At 41.4% G+C, this 18502-nt stretch overlaps 1 protein-coding gene across 1 annotated transcript; it reads left to right on the top strand.

Moving 5' to 3' along the window:
• Positions 1 to 376: 376 nt before the first annotated feature.
• On the top strand, positions 377 to 18063 carry LOC139665152 (SH3 domain-binding protein 5-like; the record flags this gene model as incomplete). The annotated part of the gene is made up of 4 exons (XM_071544125.1): positions 377 to 669; positions 1669 to 1731; positions 14113 to 14241; positions 17915 to 18063. Coding segments are annotated over exons 1-4 (419 nt in total), but the record flags the coding sequence as incomplete, so codon positions are not given.
• Between the last annotated feature and the right edge of the window lie 439 nt (positions 18064 to 18502).

Here is an 18502-nt window from a genome sequence, read left to right on the forward strand (position 1 = left end):
TCACATATTATGCAAGAATAGGACAGATAAACAGACCAGTTTCCTTAAGTATTGACTAGAAAATGCATGGTTAAATATGTAAGTGTGTTGTTTACAAAATAAAATTAAAAATAGGCCTAATCATCGAAATGCGGGACACTGCTTATGACGTGCGGGATGCGGGACAAACGGACGTCACCCTACTTTAATAACAAGCGCAGCCACACTCCTGAAATGTGAATCAGCAAATGTCGCTTCTCCGCGTCTCTGTGGCACTAATCACCCCCCACACAAACTGTAGCCGCTCAGGAGGGGGCGTTCCCTGTCTGGAACAGAGCTCCGGTCATTTCAGCCCCAGACTCACGCTCAGTCAGCTGCGAGAGCAGACCGGGGAAGGACGCTGCTGCTCGGCTCGGTGGATTTAAGTGACGATGGTCCTCTTAGAAAGACCATTCCTCTAAAACACAAGTTAATTAAGGCGAGAAAAGCAGTGAGGCTGTTGAATCCAGCACGGTGTGAACAGCTGTGTCAGATGAAGCTGCTCTGTCACTGCTCCCTCCGTGTCCTGTAGACTGGCTTTGTTCGGCTTTGACATCTGTCCTCACCTCCAACATGGATCATTTAGAGAAGGAGAACAGGTCGGACGAAGAGACTGAATACGAAGACGAGGAGGTGGACCCTCGAATTCAGGTAGTCCATATTCTAAGTATTGATTACTGGGTTAATTGATCCGCCAGTTTTGTTTTTGCAGATCAGACCCAGTGTCGGGGTCGTGCATGCATCAGAAAGCATGGGGAGCAAAATCTCATCATGCGCGCAGTTTTTGCATTTGCTGAATGGTCTTCCTGTGTATTTCTTGTGTTAAATGTAAACTGCACTAAACTTTACTGGTTGGCGGTGTACTATCTAAAATGATTAATGTACTGCCTGAAAGGCTTGCTGTTGCGCACTTGCTGTGTAATATATAGGCTAATGTATTAGTGATGGTAATGGATAGCAGGGAAGCCAATCTATTCTAGACTGGTGATGTGGTGAATAAAAAGGAGGGCAAACTATGACCATCAGCTGGTCATCATCAAAAAACAAACAAGCAGCAATAATAGTAGGCTAACAAATCAATTAGCCTATATTTCCACAAAAAACACAACAACAATAACAACAGTAATAATTGAATTTATCTTTTTAGCACTTTTGAAAACAAAGCTTTGGCTTGCTTCAGAAATAAAAAAAACTGAACAAATGACATGGATCAATAAATCAGAAAGAACAATGAGGTAAAACTAGTCAAAATATTAAAAAAAATAAAACAGCAGACTCAGCCATAGGGATACAGAAAACAAATTAAGTAAAGGACAGGGCAACAAAGATAAAAATGAATAAAAGCCAAAGATTATAAAAAGGCCTTATGATAAAAGTAATTTGATTTAAAAGGTGATACTAATGCATGCTTTTTACTTCAAATTAATTTACTCAAATTAATTTTCTGTGTAGTGTTTCGGCCCCACACAGTCTAGGCTAATTCATTCCAGATGTTGCTGGTTCCTCCAGCTATTGTATTACATTCCTTTCTCCCTCTCTCTCCCTCTTTCTCCTCCTGCTCCTCCTCCTCTTCTTCTTCCTCCTCCTCTTTCTCCTCATCCTCTTCCTCTTTCTCGTACTTCATCTTCCCTGTCATTCCCTCTCTTCCAGGGAGAGCTGGAGAAACTCAACCAGTCCACCGATGACATCAACAGATGTGAGACGGAACTGGAGGTGAGGCTGGTGAACGCGCAGACACACACACACACACACACACACACACACACACACACACATACACATATACACACACTGCGGCCGTGTGTCAGTACATGTCCCCCGTCAGCAGATAAGACTTTACCTCACCGGTTCCCCTCTGCTCAGATAAAGTGTTGACTGACAAGCTGTGAAACAAACCTCAGTTTCCCTCTTGTAACACAGACCCATGTTGTGTTTGGAGAGTTTCACTGGTGTGCAGATACAGCTGTTTTCGAATTCCCACTTTTTCCTGAATTACAGCTGCTCTTTTGCTCTATATCCCCAAGGCAAATTGTTTGGAAAATTCAACTTTTGCTTTCTGTCAAAGTGTTTGAGGATAGAAGGAATCGTCTGGTAACTAATTTGGCGAGAAACGCTGAAGCACTTTTGTTACAATATTCTGATTTGGCCTTTTTAATTAAGTAATTTTACTCATGATTTTACCCAGAGTGACTTGCAAAAACAGGTTCAGTGTCTTGCTCGATGACACTTTGACAGAACATAATGGGTGTTAATGGACAGGTTGGCTGCCTTGGGGATCGAACCTGTGATGTTTCAGTTGCCACTATAGGCCAAGCTGCTGCTGTGTGGTATACTGTGTACATTGCAGGAAAAGATGTATCTGTAGTTCTATTATTTGCATGAAGTGGGGATTTCTGCAGTGGCTGGATGTTGTACTTTCATACAGTGGAAGTTTTCAAGCCTCAGCTGCTCACGTCTTGAAGCTCGAAGACTTTGATCACTGAATCAAGAGGCTCTTATGTCAGAATCAGAATCAGAATAAAAATGCTAAATTTAGTCTTGGAGACATTTTGGCATCTTAGGTAATAACTAACGTGTGTACTGTATACTGACACATGGTACAGGGACAACAGGACTTCAAATACAGTGCAAGGGCAAACTGCAAAACATATGGCAGTAAGGAAATGTATTCATTCATTCATGATTATATGTATTCAGGCAATATGGCATACAGTAGGAGGTATGCTGAGTGTCCAGCAGTGCATTGGACCAGTGTACCATGGGGTAGTTATACTAAAAAAGGATAAAATGCCTAAATAAATTGTGATAATTATTTATATTTTGGGAGGGGCTTACAGTGAGCGAGCAGGGGTTGGGCAAGTTGAGTGTCTTGCTCATGGATACTTCAACAGGACGCATGGCTGTTAGGGGATTGAACCAGTGACCTTGCAGTTACAGGACAGTCTCTCCGACCACTAGGCTGCCCTTCCGCCTAGCAACTTATGACATGACTCCTGAGGCTAAACTGGTGTGGAGTACAGACAAGACTGTGATTTGGGCCATCAGGGCCACTTAAGCTGTATAACTCTGATCTTTGGATACTGATAAATGCCTATAAAGGCTGATGGCTTACATTTATATAGGGCAGTTACCTTGTATGGACCTTTTTATTGAGGTGAAAGTCACACAGATCCACAGAGATGAAGTTCAAAGTATTGCCACGCTCCACAGTTTGTTTGTGCTGTACATTGTGTGAATCATAAACTCTGAGGCAGCGGAGGTTGAGGCCAACCTAGTTCATTTTGTTCCAAAGTGACAGATCCACAGTTTGGTGAAAAAGAGACACCTACCCTGACAAAATGATTCATAGCCCAAAATTAAAACAAGGTATGGTAATTTTTAGAGGCTAGTTAACCTAAGTCCGTAGTCTCTACTCCAAAACACTCAAACACAGTTGTAGCTTGAGAAGAGTCAGCTCACCTGAACAAACTGTTAGCTAGCTAACTAGGCAGCAGGCTCATTTAGCAAAGGTGCTAATGTAAATATCAACATGCAACTGCTAGCCTCTACTACTAGCCATGTTATGTTAGCTAGTGTGCTAGTCAGATGTGTTAACAACAAGACGGTGATAGCTACCTGACCAGATACTATGGTTAGCTAGCTAACAAGCTGACAGTCTAAACACAAAATCAGATCAGTGATGAAATGATCAGTTCCCAGTCAAAAATAGCACAGAAATGAACTGTTGGAGACGGACGAGTTGTACACTTGGAAACACAATCAGATGACAGGCATGTTGGCCAAGAGCTTAGGCCCTCCAATATGGCCGACTGAGGGTGTGATACGTCACCTGAAAGCCCACTGTAATTACTGTATTTGTGAAATATTGAATGTTAAACTTCAGAATTGCTACATGGTATTTTGGACCAGGACTCTTAGTTTCATGTGAATACTGGACTTCTCAGTCCTCTTTGAAGGCCCCTTTTCTCCTTAGTTGTGGTTTTGCGAGCCAGCTGGTCAGTTCAGCTTATTTGCGTCTGTCCTGAGCGTAGCCGGCCGTGTGTCTCTTTGGGTCAACAGTGCATAAATCGTTGAAGCTTTAAGTGATTTAGGTCTCTGCCCTTTCTTGATGGCTCCACAGACTGTAAACACAAGTCAGGTTGTTTTCATGTCTTGACAAAGACGGCTGCTGTTTACAACGCTGACCGTCTACTGGGAAAAAAGACTCAGAAACAGTCACGGCACAGGCAAAAACAAAGTGTCGTGGATGTTTTTCAGACGTTTTGGAATGGAGTGTGATTGAGAGTTAAGGGGTCGGACAGATACCATCTTCTCATGCAATTTTAAATGACGACAAACAGTCCGACAACAACATGATGTGCCCTTGAATGAATTCTCAGTTCCCTGTCCATGAAAGAATTATCAAGATTTGTTCCAAAATGAAAGAAACCCCTTGACACAAACAGTGACACCTATGATTGATAGCAAAAAAAATTAAATGAATAGCACTTTTGAAAAGATAGTATATAACTTCAGTGCTTGATTGACACTTTTACATTCTGGATAATAGAAATATTGAAATTGGTAATGGATTTTTTGCCTCTAAATGGATCTATACCATTTTGTACTAATAATGTGATACTTTATCAATAGGGAAATTATCTTTTGTGTCCTCCTTTTGAAAGGTGGTTTTCCTATTCACTCTGCTGCCTTGCTGCCCATACAAACACCCAAAATACATAAATCCTTTGCCAAGTCCATGCTAGAGTGATTGTTCTTTCTCACTTAAAGTGATGTTGAACTTTGGTGGTACCTCGGGTTGTGTATCTTCTTCCATGATAAAACCCCAAAATCAGTGATTCTCTGTTATCTGTTGCTCCGGTAGAGGAGACTGGAGAATTCTCTCCATTCACTGCCATTGTATGGAGGAACAGTCTGAAAATCACACTTCTAGCACATAAAGGAACGCCGACAAAGCAGATTCTGACAATATTTTAAAAAGTAATCATGTTCCCGAATTGTGGTTAAGTGAATCGCTTTCTTGATGTTTATTAAACCTTTCAGTTTGAACAAGTGTAACACCGAAATCCAGTCGGAGGAAACTTATGCCGATGGAATGAAGAAAATAATGTGTTTATCAGTAATTGTAAATAGATGAAAAAACAGGTGTGAGACAGGACTTTGACAAAGCAGATTCTGACAATGTACAAAAAACAAGTCTCTCACTGTTTTTTTGCCTTTTTACAATCATTTGTAAACATACTATTTTTTTCGTTCCATCTGCATAAGTTTCCTCCGACCGGATTTCAGTGTTACACTTGTCTGCATGTCTTCATCATCACTTTAGGCTTTTGAAAAAGGAGTTTTGGTAGCTCTTCCTGTATTGCACATGGATTGGAATGGCCGGTAGTGTGCGGTTGTCTTATTGTCTGACCCAAGTAGGCGTTTGATTGAAGTGTTTATGTCACCGATGAGAGGGATAGGGAGGACGCACTCCTGCAGCTGGCAACAGTGGAAAAAACTTTGAAAAACCACGATGCAAGTAATATTTTATTAAAGTGGAAATCCGTGAGCTGTAGACGTGATGCCTGGGGGGCGCTGACATGTTGACGAGGTGAAGTGCGTCACAGTCTGAGCGTTCGACCCCTAGGTGTGAGGACAGAGAGACTGCACTGCAGCCTCCGCATCCACATCATTATCATCCGACAGAGAGAGAGAGAGAGAGAGAGAGAGAGAGAGGGGAAAGGACGGAGAGGGAGAAGGAGAAGAGACGGAGATGAAAAGCGGAGGAGAAAGAAACCTGAGGGAGAGAATCAAAGGAAATCGAGCATTTTTACATTTATATTTTAGGTGCTTTTATCCTTAAGAGACTTACGATGAGTGAGTTTCCTTCTTTTTTAGATTTTTGGCATCAGAGAGGACAGCAAACTAATAATTTCATTGTTCAGAGCAACTTGTTTTCTCTGTGCATGATATGACAATAAAGAACTTGAACTTGAACTGAACAATGTAGAATAAGCTTCAATTCCTAGATCACCAACATTACTGATAAAAATAGTAAGGTGGTCAAGGTTTAAAACAACATCTTCACGACAGCAGAAGTAAAAAAGAAGTAAAATATTAATGTAGCAATTTTGAAGAGGTGCTAGGTGAAGAAATGGAGGCCATGCAGAAGGATATGGAGGTTAAAAGGAGAAGACGGCTTTACTGATGAGATGATGAAGACGACGACGGGGGGGGGGTTGAGGAGGAAAAGATTGAGAGGAGAGATGAACAGAATAGCCGAGGGCTGCAAGTCGACCTGGAGAGGAAGAGACAGGAACGCTCAATTTATCTGAGCCTGGAGGGCAGGATGAGATCGAAATGATTGCGGAACGGAGGTGAAGAAAGCCAGACATCGGTGAAAGTGAACTTTGGTTTCAGGGTTTCAGATCTGATGCTCTGGTCTGCTCTGCCCCTCCGCAGCCTGAGGTCATCTGGATCGACCAGCCAGACTGAGCCGGTCTTCTGCCAGAGGCCCGTTTGATATGTCTGATAGCCTCTCCATAACACCTTTCATTCACATTTTGATTTTTTCATTACACATTGGACTGCCATGTAAACAAGTGCCTCCTAAACAAAGGACTTGTATATGAGAGTCCATTATAGCTCAATGGATGGAGCATGACACTAACACTGTGTGGAAGAAAAGAGAGAAGCAGTTTGAGGTTGGGAGCCAAAGAAATCTGGATGATTACACCAAGTTTTATAGAGTTGAATATTCATGATTATGTTAATACAGATAGAATATAATAAGGCTATTGGTAAAAAAAAAGTATAAGGTCATATGAACAAGACTGAACAACCAATGATAATTATAGTTGTAGCACTTTAAGGAGATGGTGCTCAACGTGGGGTCCGGTGACCACCAGGGGTCTTGAGTGGGTTCTAGGGGGTCCTCAGCAAAATTATGAGTTGTTAAACTTCACCATTATTCAATTTACAAGAAGTTAATGCAATGAGAGAATGTAGAAGAATGACTTGTTTTGATGACGAAATCATATCTGACAATAAAAATATTCTTAGATTTGGGTCCGAGAGACAAACTCTCATCCAGTGCGACCCGCATTGGATGAGATTTTGTCTCTCGGACCCAAATCTGAGAATATTTTGGCTCTAATGTGGACTAAATTAGGGGTCCTTGATATGAAAACGGTTGAGAATCACTGTCTTAGATGACAACAATGACAATGTTTTCTATGAGATTTGGGCTATTTGCACATTCGGGGCTCACAGTTCTGTGAGAAACACACAGGATGTTACTTTAGAGTTGAATCTTATAATGGTGAAGCAGATTCAGTATTCTGGAGTTTTCGGCACTTAAGGTGTAAATATGGGTCAAAGGTTAATGCATATTAAGTGAGCATATAGTATAGGTACTTTTACATTTCTTCCTCAACAATTGCGAGGATTAGAAGTTAGATTTTTTACCCCCCATGCTAAAAATTTAAGCACTCAACCAAACACCATATATGATTTTAATTGTTAGGATTCATAGCTGCTGCAAGTTTCTGCCCCAGAACGATAACAACAGGAAGTGCAAGGAGAAAGAAATAAGATCCAGGGGAAAGGGAGACGACTTTTTCAGTAAGACAGAAACATTTTCACTGCAAGTAGAAGAGGAAGAAATATCAGACAGGACTTGGAAAAACAGTGTCTGACTGTAAGAGACCTGAGAGCGTTTACATAACCGCCTGCTGTTGCCTGGAAGAAACACTAATACGATTTTTCAATGACTGTTCTAAAATAGGATAATTCAGGTTAAGCTTTTATTTGGGAGTTTGTAGACGTCAAGTGTTTTGAGTTTCCTTTGTAAGATGCCTTTAATGTTAAGTGAATTAGCTTTTCAACAGTGTCTTTGGCCAGTTAAAGTTATGAAATGTGTTTTTTGAATTCAACCCTTGATCCGAAGTCTAAATGGATTTCCAAATGTCTGTCAGGGAGTTTGTTTATATCCACGCTAATAATTTGATCTTAGCCCAATTACAGCAGTTCTCCGACTATTGAAATTTCCATGAAACACCTTTTATCGGATTTATATAAATCAGATTAAAGTCATAATCGGAGTAAGCAGAAGCCGGTTAACACCCAGATTTCTGCTCAGTCTTTCCATTTATTGGGGCATGTAAACTGCCAGATTACTTTTTATTTTTGACTGTGCAAGTCAAAATTCACTAGAATAAGCAAGCTGGATGTTGTATTAACAAAGCAGACGACATGGGTCTGTGCAGTGGAGTGGCGAGCGGTAGACCGATTATTAAATGAATCCATGTACACTACCAATTAAAAAACATTTTTCTTTATTTTTGCTATTTTCCACATTTTAGAATAACAGTAAAGACATCAAAACTATGAAATAACACAAATGGAATTATGCAGCGACCAAAAAAGTGTTAAACAAACCAAAACTATCTTATATTTTAGATTCTTTAAAGTAGCCGCCCTTTGCCTTGATGGAAAGGCAAAGGCTTTGGAAAGAAATTCATCCATAGGATTAACTTCACTATTTATATTTGTCTAAGAAACACATTTCAAGCATTTAAGCAGAAGCCTTTAGATCAAAATGGCTTTAAGAGAATGAAGAACAGAGAACATTCAGTCAGGTGGGTCCAGACTGTTGACTGGTAGTGTAAAGAGGGTTATTAAGAGGAACTGAACCATGTAAATGTTGTAATTGAGATACATTGCCTTAACGCTGATTACTCCCACTATTTGGGGTATTGGTGAGCATGTAAACATACTAAATGAGTCCCAAATCCAAATTCTGGGAAATAACTCACTAGTGATGGCAGGGTTTTCCAGTTACCATCCCATATCTGAAAATCACTGATTTATCAAAGCGCCCTCAAGCAAGACACTGGATAGAAACATCAGCTTAATGCCTAAAAATATAAATTTAATGACCAGGATCAACTAGGATCATTCAGGCATGTAAGGCTATCCAGCATCAACTGTATAAGCTGTATGTTGTTTGCTTGACTGCCGTTTATTCCCTCTGCTCTAGTGAAATGAATTCTTTACCCACAAAGCACTAGCAAACACCTTCTCCAAACACACGCACAGTTTCCACAGTCTGTTATTCTTTAGGCTGAAATAATGAGATTCTCCGCTGCTGGCCTCAGAGGGATCCTCTCCTCGGAGTTTACAGGTTCACCTAAAGGTTGTTTTTCACGGTAGACAAACGTCTGTCTTTCAGCCACATCTAATCTCCTTGTAATTTTGCATGAATATGGTACAGTAAACACACATCTTGTGTTCTGGATGAATATAAAATACTAGTTTTCTCAGTCTTTCTGCTCTACTTGCACCTGATCACGCTCCTGCCTTGTTTAAAACTCTACCTTTTCCCCCCGCCTCATATTTATTTACCAAGCACGGCCTACTCTTCTCTATTATGCATGAACGTTGTAAGTGCACAGGAATATTTCTTGCATCTGTTATTGGGGGCATTTGGTTCTGACCTTTGACCTCCTTACCATTGGTTTCTTGTAATACTGGCAACTGAAGCTTATTCTTGTGTTGCTGTCATTGTAAGTTGCTGTTGATAAGAGCATCAGAGAAATGCCTGAAATGTAAATGTAAAATGTAGAAGATATCATTTTGGGGAAGTCAGTCTTCTGTGTGACTTTGACTGTTTTTAGTCCAAATTGTCCTTCGTCTTTGATTTTTTTTTTTTGGATTGCATATAAGTGCAGTACAACGTGCAGAAGTTGTAAAAGAACCTTGAAACATGATGATGAAGATGGGTTGAAGTTGTCAGATGTTCTTGTAAGAGAGTTTGAGAACAGACTTAATAGAGTGGAACAGAGTAACATAGATCTTTATTAGTCCAGAGGGGGATTTGTCTTGGACATCCAGAGAGTCAGCGCTACACAAAAAGCAGACGCTACATACAGCGCTCATTCATTACAGAAATGAGACAGCGATTTATCCATTCATTACATGAATTATACAAGAGCTCACAGAGAAACCACAACACTGGAAGGACATGATGACATCCTAAATGGAATTCAGCAGTCGAAAGCCGTCGGTGCTTGAAACTGGCTCGGTCTGTGAAGTCGGTGAGAGCTTTCAAGGGGACACAGAGTTTGGGTGCGATCACACCTACATTGTGAAAAAAGAATAAGAAATGATCTTCTTGGATCTGAGGTAGTAGAGGATAGAAAAACAGGTGATCTATGGTTGGCGGGTACATTACCAAAAAAGATCACGAAGACCAAGAACTTCTTCTTGGTCGGGTTAGTGTTAGTCACTGTTTTTATTATGTAGCTGCTATAATAAAGGCTTTTTACATTTTTGTACCTGCAGACAGATTGCCATGGTTTTTCATTGGGGAATTCATGCCTTTACTTCCCCATACCTACCTTATGTGACTGGCAAGGAATATCCCTGGTATATTTTTACACACCTACATTCTATTTTCCTTGGTGCAAGCCACAGTGGAGAATTGTACTTTGTTGCATTTTTCTATTTGGTTGGTTTAGGTTCACGCTGCCCAATTGCAGGAGAACCAGGGCTTGTAAACAAAAGTCACATGACTCACAAGTAGCTCGTTTAGAGTTTTGGTAACCGGTCATCCCACCAGGTTAGAGATTTTAGCAGGGGGGAGGGGATCAGAACAAATCCTCAACACCTTTGCTCCTCGGTCCATGTATCGAGGAAGCACTTCACCTCATCTTGACTCCAAATTTGCCTCCTTGTCCCCATAAAACTTTGTGTTTTTGGTTTATTTCTTGTAGTTGGTCCAGAATGGCATTTTTCTCACTTGGACAAGCAAAACAAACTCAAAGAGTAAACACTCCAGAATCTCAGTAAACCGCTCCACACATGCTTGGTGTGACCTTGCGCCCTTGCATGATAAGCAGGACAGATTCCCTGACGGTGGAGTTTTTTTGCAGGATGAGCGATGACACAGGAAGTATCTCTCTTCTTTGGCCCTCCAGATTTCCAGTGAGGACAGATAGTTTCAGGACAAGACTGCTTGCCTGCTATCACAGGAAAACCTCCAGGCTATTTTTGCTTGAGCTGAAGGTTTCCTTTGGGGACGGGTGGACAGGTTGAACAGATTGTTGTTCAACCAGAGAACCTGGGATCCAACCCAGTGTTGCCAAACATCCGCTTGCTGAAGTGTCCTTGTGCAAGTCAGTGAGTCACTATTAGGTTGTGCAGCTGCCCCGCCCTGAAAAGAGAATTTCCCTCCAGGGATCAATGAAGTTTCTGCGTTCTTCTTGTTCTTCTTAATCTTCTTCTTTTATTTATTAAGTTCAGCAAACTCCATGACCCTCACGCCAACGAAAGCCATTATAAAGATAAAAAATGAATGAATAAGGCTGAGAATGATTCTTTATTCCATTGAAAAGTGGCTTTTTCAAAATACAAGCTTTATGTCCATGATTGGGACCATGATTTGGTGCAGATTTGAGAGTGGTCATACGAGGCATCATGCATTATGCAACAGGTAGTTTCAACCTGTCCAACCTTTTCAGTCAGGTTCCCTCTGTGTTGGTTATTCCCATAAATCATGACTAGTTGTAGTTTATCAAAAATCGCTGTGGTAACCAGAGAGCTAATTAATGATCTTTCTTTCTTCTTGAATAAAACGTTTCAGTTTCAGTTCACTGCACATCTGTTTGTTTAAAAGCCATCGTTCCCCATTCCCTTTTTTACTGTAGTTATGGGTACTTTGGACTCCATAAACAACGGCAAAGAACGGACTTTCGATTACTGTTGATAAAGTATTGTATGGACAAAATCACATAAATATAATAGAGAGTGGTGCGCTCCATTCTCCTTCATTACCTCGGTTGGTTGGGAAGGTGAGGAGAGACATTTGATGCGTAGTCACAGAACACGGATGGATTACCTGAAAAGCATCAACTACAGGCGTAGGAGCAGACAAACAAGTGTCACTGAAGTACAAAAGCTCTCTAAGACTGAACATACTGCTTGGTCCCTACAAGTTAACACGATCATATCAGACATTAATTCTACACAGACTGCTATCTTCAGATTGGCTTGGGTCTGTTTTTCCACGCTAGGTGTTTGAGTTTGTTTGGGATGCTGCTTACATTCTGCCACATGTTTGTTCTCAGAAGGCTGCGTCAGCTTTATCTGGCTCTCCGGTGTGAATATTTTTCCAGATTAGATTACGTTCAAAGGTTGGGAGCTAATGTTGCTAACACATTATTTACTTCCTTTGTGTTTTTATCTTGGATTTCTTACATTTTCAGGTTCTTCTCAGCCACAGTGACTTATAGTGAGGGCAATGGTAGAATAAGCTTCAATACCTGCCAGTAGTCAGGAGGGCAAAGGTCGGAGCCACGATGCCCAGACCACAGATGTAAAGAGTGTCCCAGAATGATAACGACTGATAGAAAAGTGCAAGGACAAATAAATAAGCATTTCCACTGCAAATAGAAGAGGAAGTTAAAGGGGAACACAAAGCTCTGTAGATGTAGACTGTGGTGAAATGGAGCGCTGTGTCCCCAGAGCCCTTTTCACTCAATTTTCTGCTTTCTTGTTTGAGAGTCTCTACATGGGCTAACTGCCTGCTGTTGCCTTGATGAAACACTAATACCATTTTTCAATGACTGGCTTTTTGGCAGAGGACTAAAATAGGATAATTTGCTTTTTGCAATGTGCAGCACTTAAGAGAATGTGCTCTTTATATCTCGATACCAAGTGTCATAAGGGATTTGCCAATCCTTACTTCATTTACCAAACATAAATAATGGTTACTGGATAATCAAAACTGCTCCCATAATCTATCATAAAAAACCTCTGGATGTGTTGTCTGTATGTTATGTGTTTAGGGCTTGTTTATTGTGTAGAGTGAGTTTTACAATAGAGGGACAACAGATGAAAATTAGCCTGGTGGCTAAATCTGGCATATTTACATTTGATTTTAAAGGTTCGTTAATATGCACTGTCCCTATTTAAAATAAATAAATCTTAAATCTTTACAAGAGGGCCGAGCCCTACGCAAGGGAAATGTGTGTGCTCGTACACCAGGCGGTACGGTAGAAGTCAAACAAGCATCGATCAACTGGAGGCTGCTGCGCTGTACATCCACAAACCAGGAAGTAGCTCGCTGATTTTCAAACTGTAGTGGCTAAGTCAACGCATTAATTAAATATTTTGTTTGAGTATCTTGAGCCTTGTTTGGAAGCTCTCTTTGGCGTTGATTGTATTGGCTTTTCAACAATATTTTTGACCCAGTTATTTTTTTTATGAAGTGTTTATATGAATTCATCACTTGGCCCACATTACTTCGATTTGGAACTCTTAGGAAATGTCTGTCAGTGAGTCCCAAATACAGAAGCAATGATTGATCAGGAAAAGAAAATAGGAAGAAAGAACATTGCTTGAAGTTTCATTCAAAATCTCTCAAATGTAGAGAATCCAGTCTGTGAAAGTGGAATCACATTTTGTCAAATAACAACTTGAGTTATACCATGGTCTGGGTGAATACTCGATTCTGATTGACTGCAGGGTGTCCATTAATTCCTGATAATGGACACCTACTAAGTAGTTCCAGTGAAACTGTCTGTTCACCGTTCTAAATTAATGCGCTGGCTACGTAGTATCAGCCTGTATCTAAAACGAGTAACCATAGCAACAGGGATGCAGTCAAAGCCTCCGTTTACTCCGTTCATTTGTTCGTGAAAATCTTGATATTGATTTGGGGACAATGACTGGCCTCCCTGTCGTCCATTAATTCCTGATAATGGACACCTCGTTGGGCATTATCCCTTACGTATCTGCTAACCTTTTAAAAGTAGAGCAATCCATTTCATTTATTTTTTGTTGTAAGAGGCGGTGCCACATGCAGTATTACAAATAGTCTACAGTATATCTCTTTGACTGGAAGATAAAAATGAGCGTTATTGAGGCAAAAGCTCACACAGACCTTCAGTTCTGAACCATGATAGCCAGTGAGCTTTGATTTTAGCACCTGTGTAGCTGAATTTTTCATTTTGTTGCAGAATGCTCCATAGATGGGTTGAGTTGAGTTTCTGAAGCTTTTCTCTCTCTCTCTCTCTCTCTCTCTCTCTCTCTCTCTCTCTCTCTCGTCAGGATGCGAGGCAGAAGTTCCGCTCGGTGCTGGTGGAGGCAACGGTGAAGCTGGACGAACTGGTGAAGAAGATCGGCAAGGCGGTGGAGGAGTCCAAGCCGTACTGGGAGGCCCGCAGGGTGGCCAGACAGGTCAGACACCAGGGAGGGAGAGGGGTGGGGGTGGGGAGGGGGGTGGAGGGAGAGATGGATGGATAGGATTTCAAAAAGCGGTGAGATAGTGAACGGCTTGAGAAAGAGTTGTGTGGGTGGGTGATGTTTTTGTGTTCTCTGAATGGATGGCCGTAGTGCTGAAAATTAATCGATTCGAATTCTGATAATCAATTTAATAATCGTTTGTCATCATCATTATTAAGTAAAAATACCAAACATTTCCTGGTTACGGCTTCACAAAAACATTTGCTTGCTTTTTTTTACGTTTCATATCTTTATATAATGAATACTTGGGGTTTTTTTTTGTCTGCTATTCAGACTAAGGAAGCAATTTTAAGAATCACTTTGGGCTCTGGGAACTTTCTCATCATTTTTGACATTTTATAGACTAAATGACGAATCGATTAATTAAAAAAAATAATCGATAAAGAAAATAATTGCTTGTTGCAGTCCTTGTTGATGTGAAGGTAATCAATGGATGGGTAAGATCTGATTAACTTTGCTCTAGTTACCATTACTGAGCTACAAATTGCCCAAACCTTGCCTTGATTTATGTGTTGAAGTGTGAGGTTTAAAGTTTCTCTGCGAGTCTCTTTGGTTTCTGTAATTGCAGCTTCTGATTTCTCACTGAAACTACTGTATATAAAAATCACCTTTCTCTCCTGCTTTCCAAAAGACAATTTCAAAAGACAAAAAGCAGCATCAGACGAGTTGCCTTTCTGTCTGGTCACATTTCTCCAGCTTCTCGATGCTGTTTGTGGAGAAAAGTGAATTACCTGCACGACCTTTTCTGTCTCTCAGCCTAATTGGCTAAACACAGCCGCCTGCCACGGCTTGAGAATGGTGAGGAGGAAGTGAGCAATTATTTGAGAGTGTGATCTCGGTTCCCTATTTAGCCCCTAGCCTGAGCAACTTTGTGTGTGTGTGTGTGTGTGTGAATAAATGAATAGGGGAGGGGTGTTAGCAGCCACCTGCACATCTCGATCAGGGCCCGCACAGCTGTAAACTCTCACCCAGGAAGCAAAGGGAGACCGAGCGAGACGTGACGAAGGTTTTAAAAGGCTTCATTGTGTCATTTCTCGCCTCCCTCCCCGGTGACACCGCTCATGTGGGACGGCTGTCCGTGTGTTGGCATTTTCATGAGTCGATGAGGAATTACTATAACCAGGCTGCAGAGTCTTCTGTGCTGTGCTGAAATGCAGGCAGTGGTGAAAGCGTTTCTGTGAAGTGACGCTGCAGTTTGACTTCCCTTTTCAGCTACATGGCCTTTTTTAAACCCAGCTAAGCTGTGTTAAGTTTTCTCAGGCCACTGCTGCTGTTTGTATGATAACCAGTAATCTGCAGGGATGTGAAGAATACAAAAAAGCAAAATCAAGAAAATCTTCAATTAGAAATGATCCAGATTTGTGTCCAAAAACACAAAATCCTGTAAAACTGAAAAATCGCATCCCTAAAATCCCAAAGTTGGTGTAATGATTGAAATACAGTGTATGGTGTTGGGTCATTCTTATGATTTATGATTGATTTATTTAATAGGGAGAGGGCATATTAACGAATATTTAAAACCAAATGTAAATTTGCCAAATTTAGCCACCAATTTCCATCTGTTGTCCTGGGGCAGGTTGATGTCACGGTTAAAATACATGTCACATTTTAATGAATCTACATGAAATAACAGTATTATAACCTATTAAAAAGATAGGAAGAGGGAAAAAATAACCATAACCCATCATAACCACTCAAATTAGTTCACAGTACATGTCTGCTTAACCTTTTATTCTTTAACCTTAATATTTGGTATATCATTTGGTGTACGCTCTTATCCAAAACTACATTCAGAACCATTAGTGCATGTATTTTTAGCATCATGGGCCACAGATACACAGGCAGAAATATCCCATGTGGTTTCGGTGTACTGAACAACTGGAGACCATGAAGTTCCTCTGGGGAACCGAGATGAGGATCTACATACACATGTGACTGTTCTAGTTCCTTCTACCTGTCAGCTCAACCTGCCGGCCCAATTTATTTCCCTCCCTTCTCGATGTTTACTTTCGCTTTTTAAGCATGTATCCAGAACGACTTGCAATGAGTTCAGCAGTAGAATAAGTGATGTTGAACTTTAGTAGTGTCTTGGGTTGTGTATCTTCCTCCATGATAAAACCCCCAAATCAGTGATTCTCTGTTATCTGCTGCTCCGGTAGAGGAGACTGGAGAATTGTGTTTTTTTTCTCTCTGCATTCACTGCCATTATACGGAGGAACAGTTTGAAAATCACACTTCTAGCACATAAAGGAACGCCGACAAAGCAGATTCTGACAATATATTGAAAAAAACGAGTCATGCTGCTGAATTGTTTTTAAGTGAATCGCTTTCTTTATGTTTATTAAACCCGGCGGAACACCCAAATCCGGTCCCGGTCGGAGGAAACTTATGCCGATGGAACGAAGAAAATAATACGTTTACCAATCAGGCAAAAAAGGGCGAGCATGTAATTTAGGGGGAAGAAAGGAAAGGAGGAAGGCGAGAGAGGGAGAGGTACAAATGCAGAAGTGGGGAAGTGAATATTATGTGGATCAAGGTTCAGAAAGAGTTCGTGCCTTACTCCGGGGAGGAAGAATTAAAGTTTTAAAAGCGTCACCATTTTCCCCCCCAGTTAGCTCTTTTCCTCTGTGCAGGTAAGTGAATTACGAGCAGTGTATGGGCTTGGCTGTCTGTCATACTGCACCGTCATGACTTCTGCATGATAAGTCAGCAGTAACCTAGCTTGTCATTGGTCCCGCTTAAATAATATGTTGGAAGTTCAGGGGAAGCTTTTAGCTCTTCTCATCATGCAAAGTACCCACATGGGGTTAGAGAGACTGCGAGGTCCCAGGTTCGATCCCCCATGACCACGAGTGTCATATCCCATGGGACAACAGGGTGGTGTAGTGAGTTGAGAGACCCTCATTCAGCTGGAAGAAGGGGGTTCGAGCCTCGGTGTTGACAAGTATCCGCCCTGCTGAAGTGTTCTTGAGCAAGATGCTAAATCCCTACCAGCTCCAGGGATGCTGTTCCCTGACCTCTGACCTCTGACCTTTCCCCCCGATGTACAGGTCGAACTTTGTTCCAACCCTCACAAGCTTTGACTGAAAGAATGAGATTGCCGATACGTTGCTGAGGATTCTCCGCAGGGTGGCTTGCCCCAGTCTTTGTGTGTGTGCTTTAAATAAAAAATTAAAACAATGAAAGCAATTCACATTGTACAATATAAAACAATAAAAAGAAGACACAATAAAACAGTAAAATAAGTAAATAAGAATACATAAATAAAATTATAAGAGGGGCAACCATAACCAGACAGATAAAGAGAAAATGCAAAACTGTAGTGATGAGTTTTAAGACATGATTTAAAAACGTCAACGGATTCAGCAGTTCTCATGCAGGAACACTGTTCCACAGTTTGAGGCCTTTACTGCAAAGGCTCTGTCACCCTTAGACTTCAGTCTGGGTGCTGGGACAGCCAGGAGCCAGGAGCCATTAAGAGAAGCCAGTTGAGGTGGTGCAGGCAGCTGGATGCCCCCCGGTGCGCGTCCCCTTTGGAGGAGCACCGGGCACGGCCATCCCGGGGCAGACCTGGGATGCGATGATACGATGATACTTCATCTCCCAGCATGCCCGGGAGCGCCTGTGGATCCCTCGGGAGGAGTTGGAGGAGGTTTCTGGGGAAAAGGACGTCCGGGCTGCTGCGCATCACAACGCTGAGCCGGAGCTAGAAACTGGATTTATTGATGGGATCGACACAAAAACAGACAAGGAGCTGTACGGCAGTTCAAGAATCCATGGCTTCTCCTCACATTAGTGTCTCATGCACTCTATTACCCATTATATTTTCATTAAGCACAGCCACTATCTGTCCTTGCTCTGATGGCTGCCAGCTTAGATGATATTTCTTTGAAATTAACTTGTCAAAAGGGAATGATACTGCCAAGGATAACTAGCAGTGATAAAGCACCATCATGCCCTACTGTACAATTGTATACACACACACACACACACACACTGTAACGGGCAGACCAGACAGAGACCCAAATGCAGACACTTGGAGGCAGAAGTTTGTGTAGATGGATTTACTTGGAGTAGAGAAAAATGGTACAGATATCCAATCCAACAAGACGACACAAAATCCAAATCCAAAAAATCAAGGCAGGCAGATATCAGAAAAACCAAACTGACAAAAATAAATGAAACAAAAAAATCA

The sequence above is a fragment of the Centroberyx affinis genome, unplaced genomic scaffold, assembly GCF_046629955.1.
Source record: "Centroberyx affinis isolate AG114_WGS23_722 - 3 ecotype Tasmania unplaced genomic scaffold, CSIRO-AGI_Caff_v1 ptg004468l_1, whole genome shotgun sequence".
Lineage (NCBI taxonomy): Eukaryota > Metazoa > Chordata > Actinopteri > Beryciformes > Berycidae > Centroberyx > Centroberyx affinis.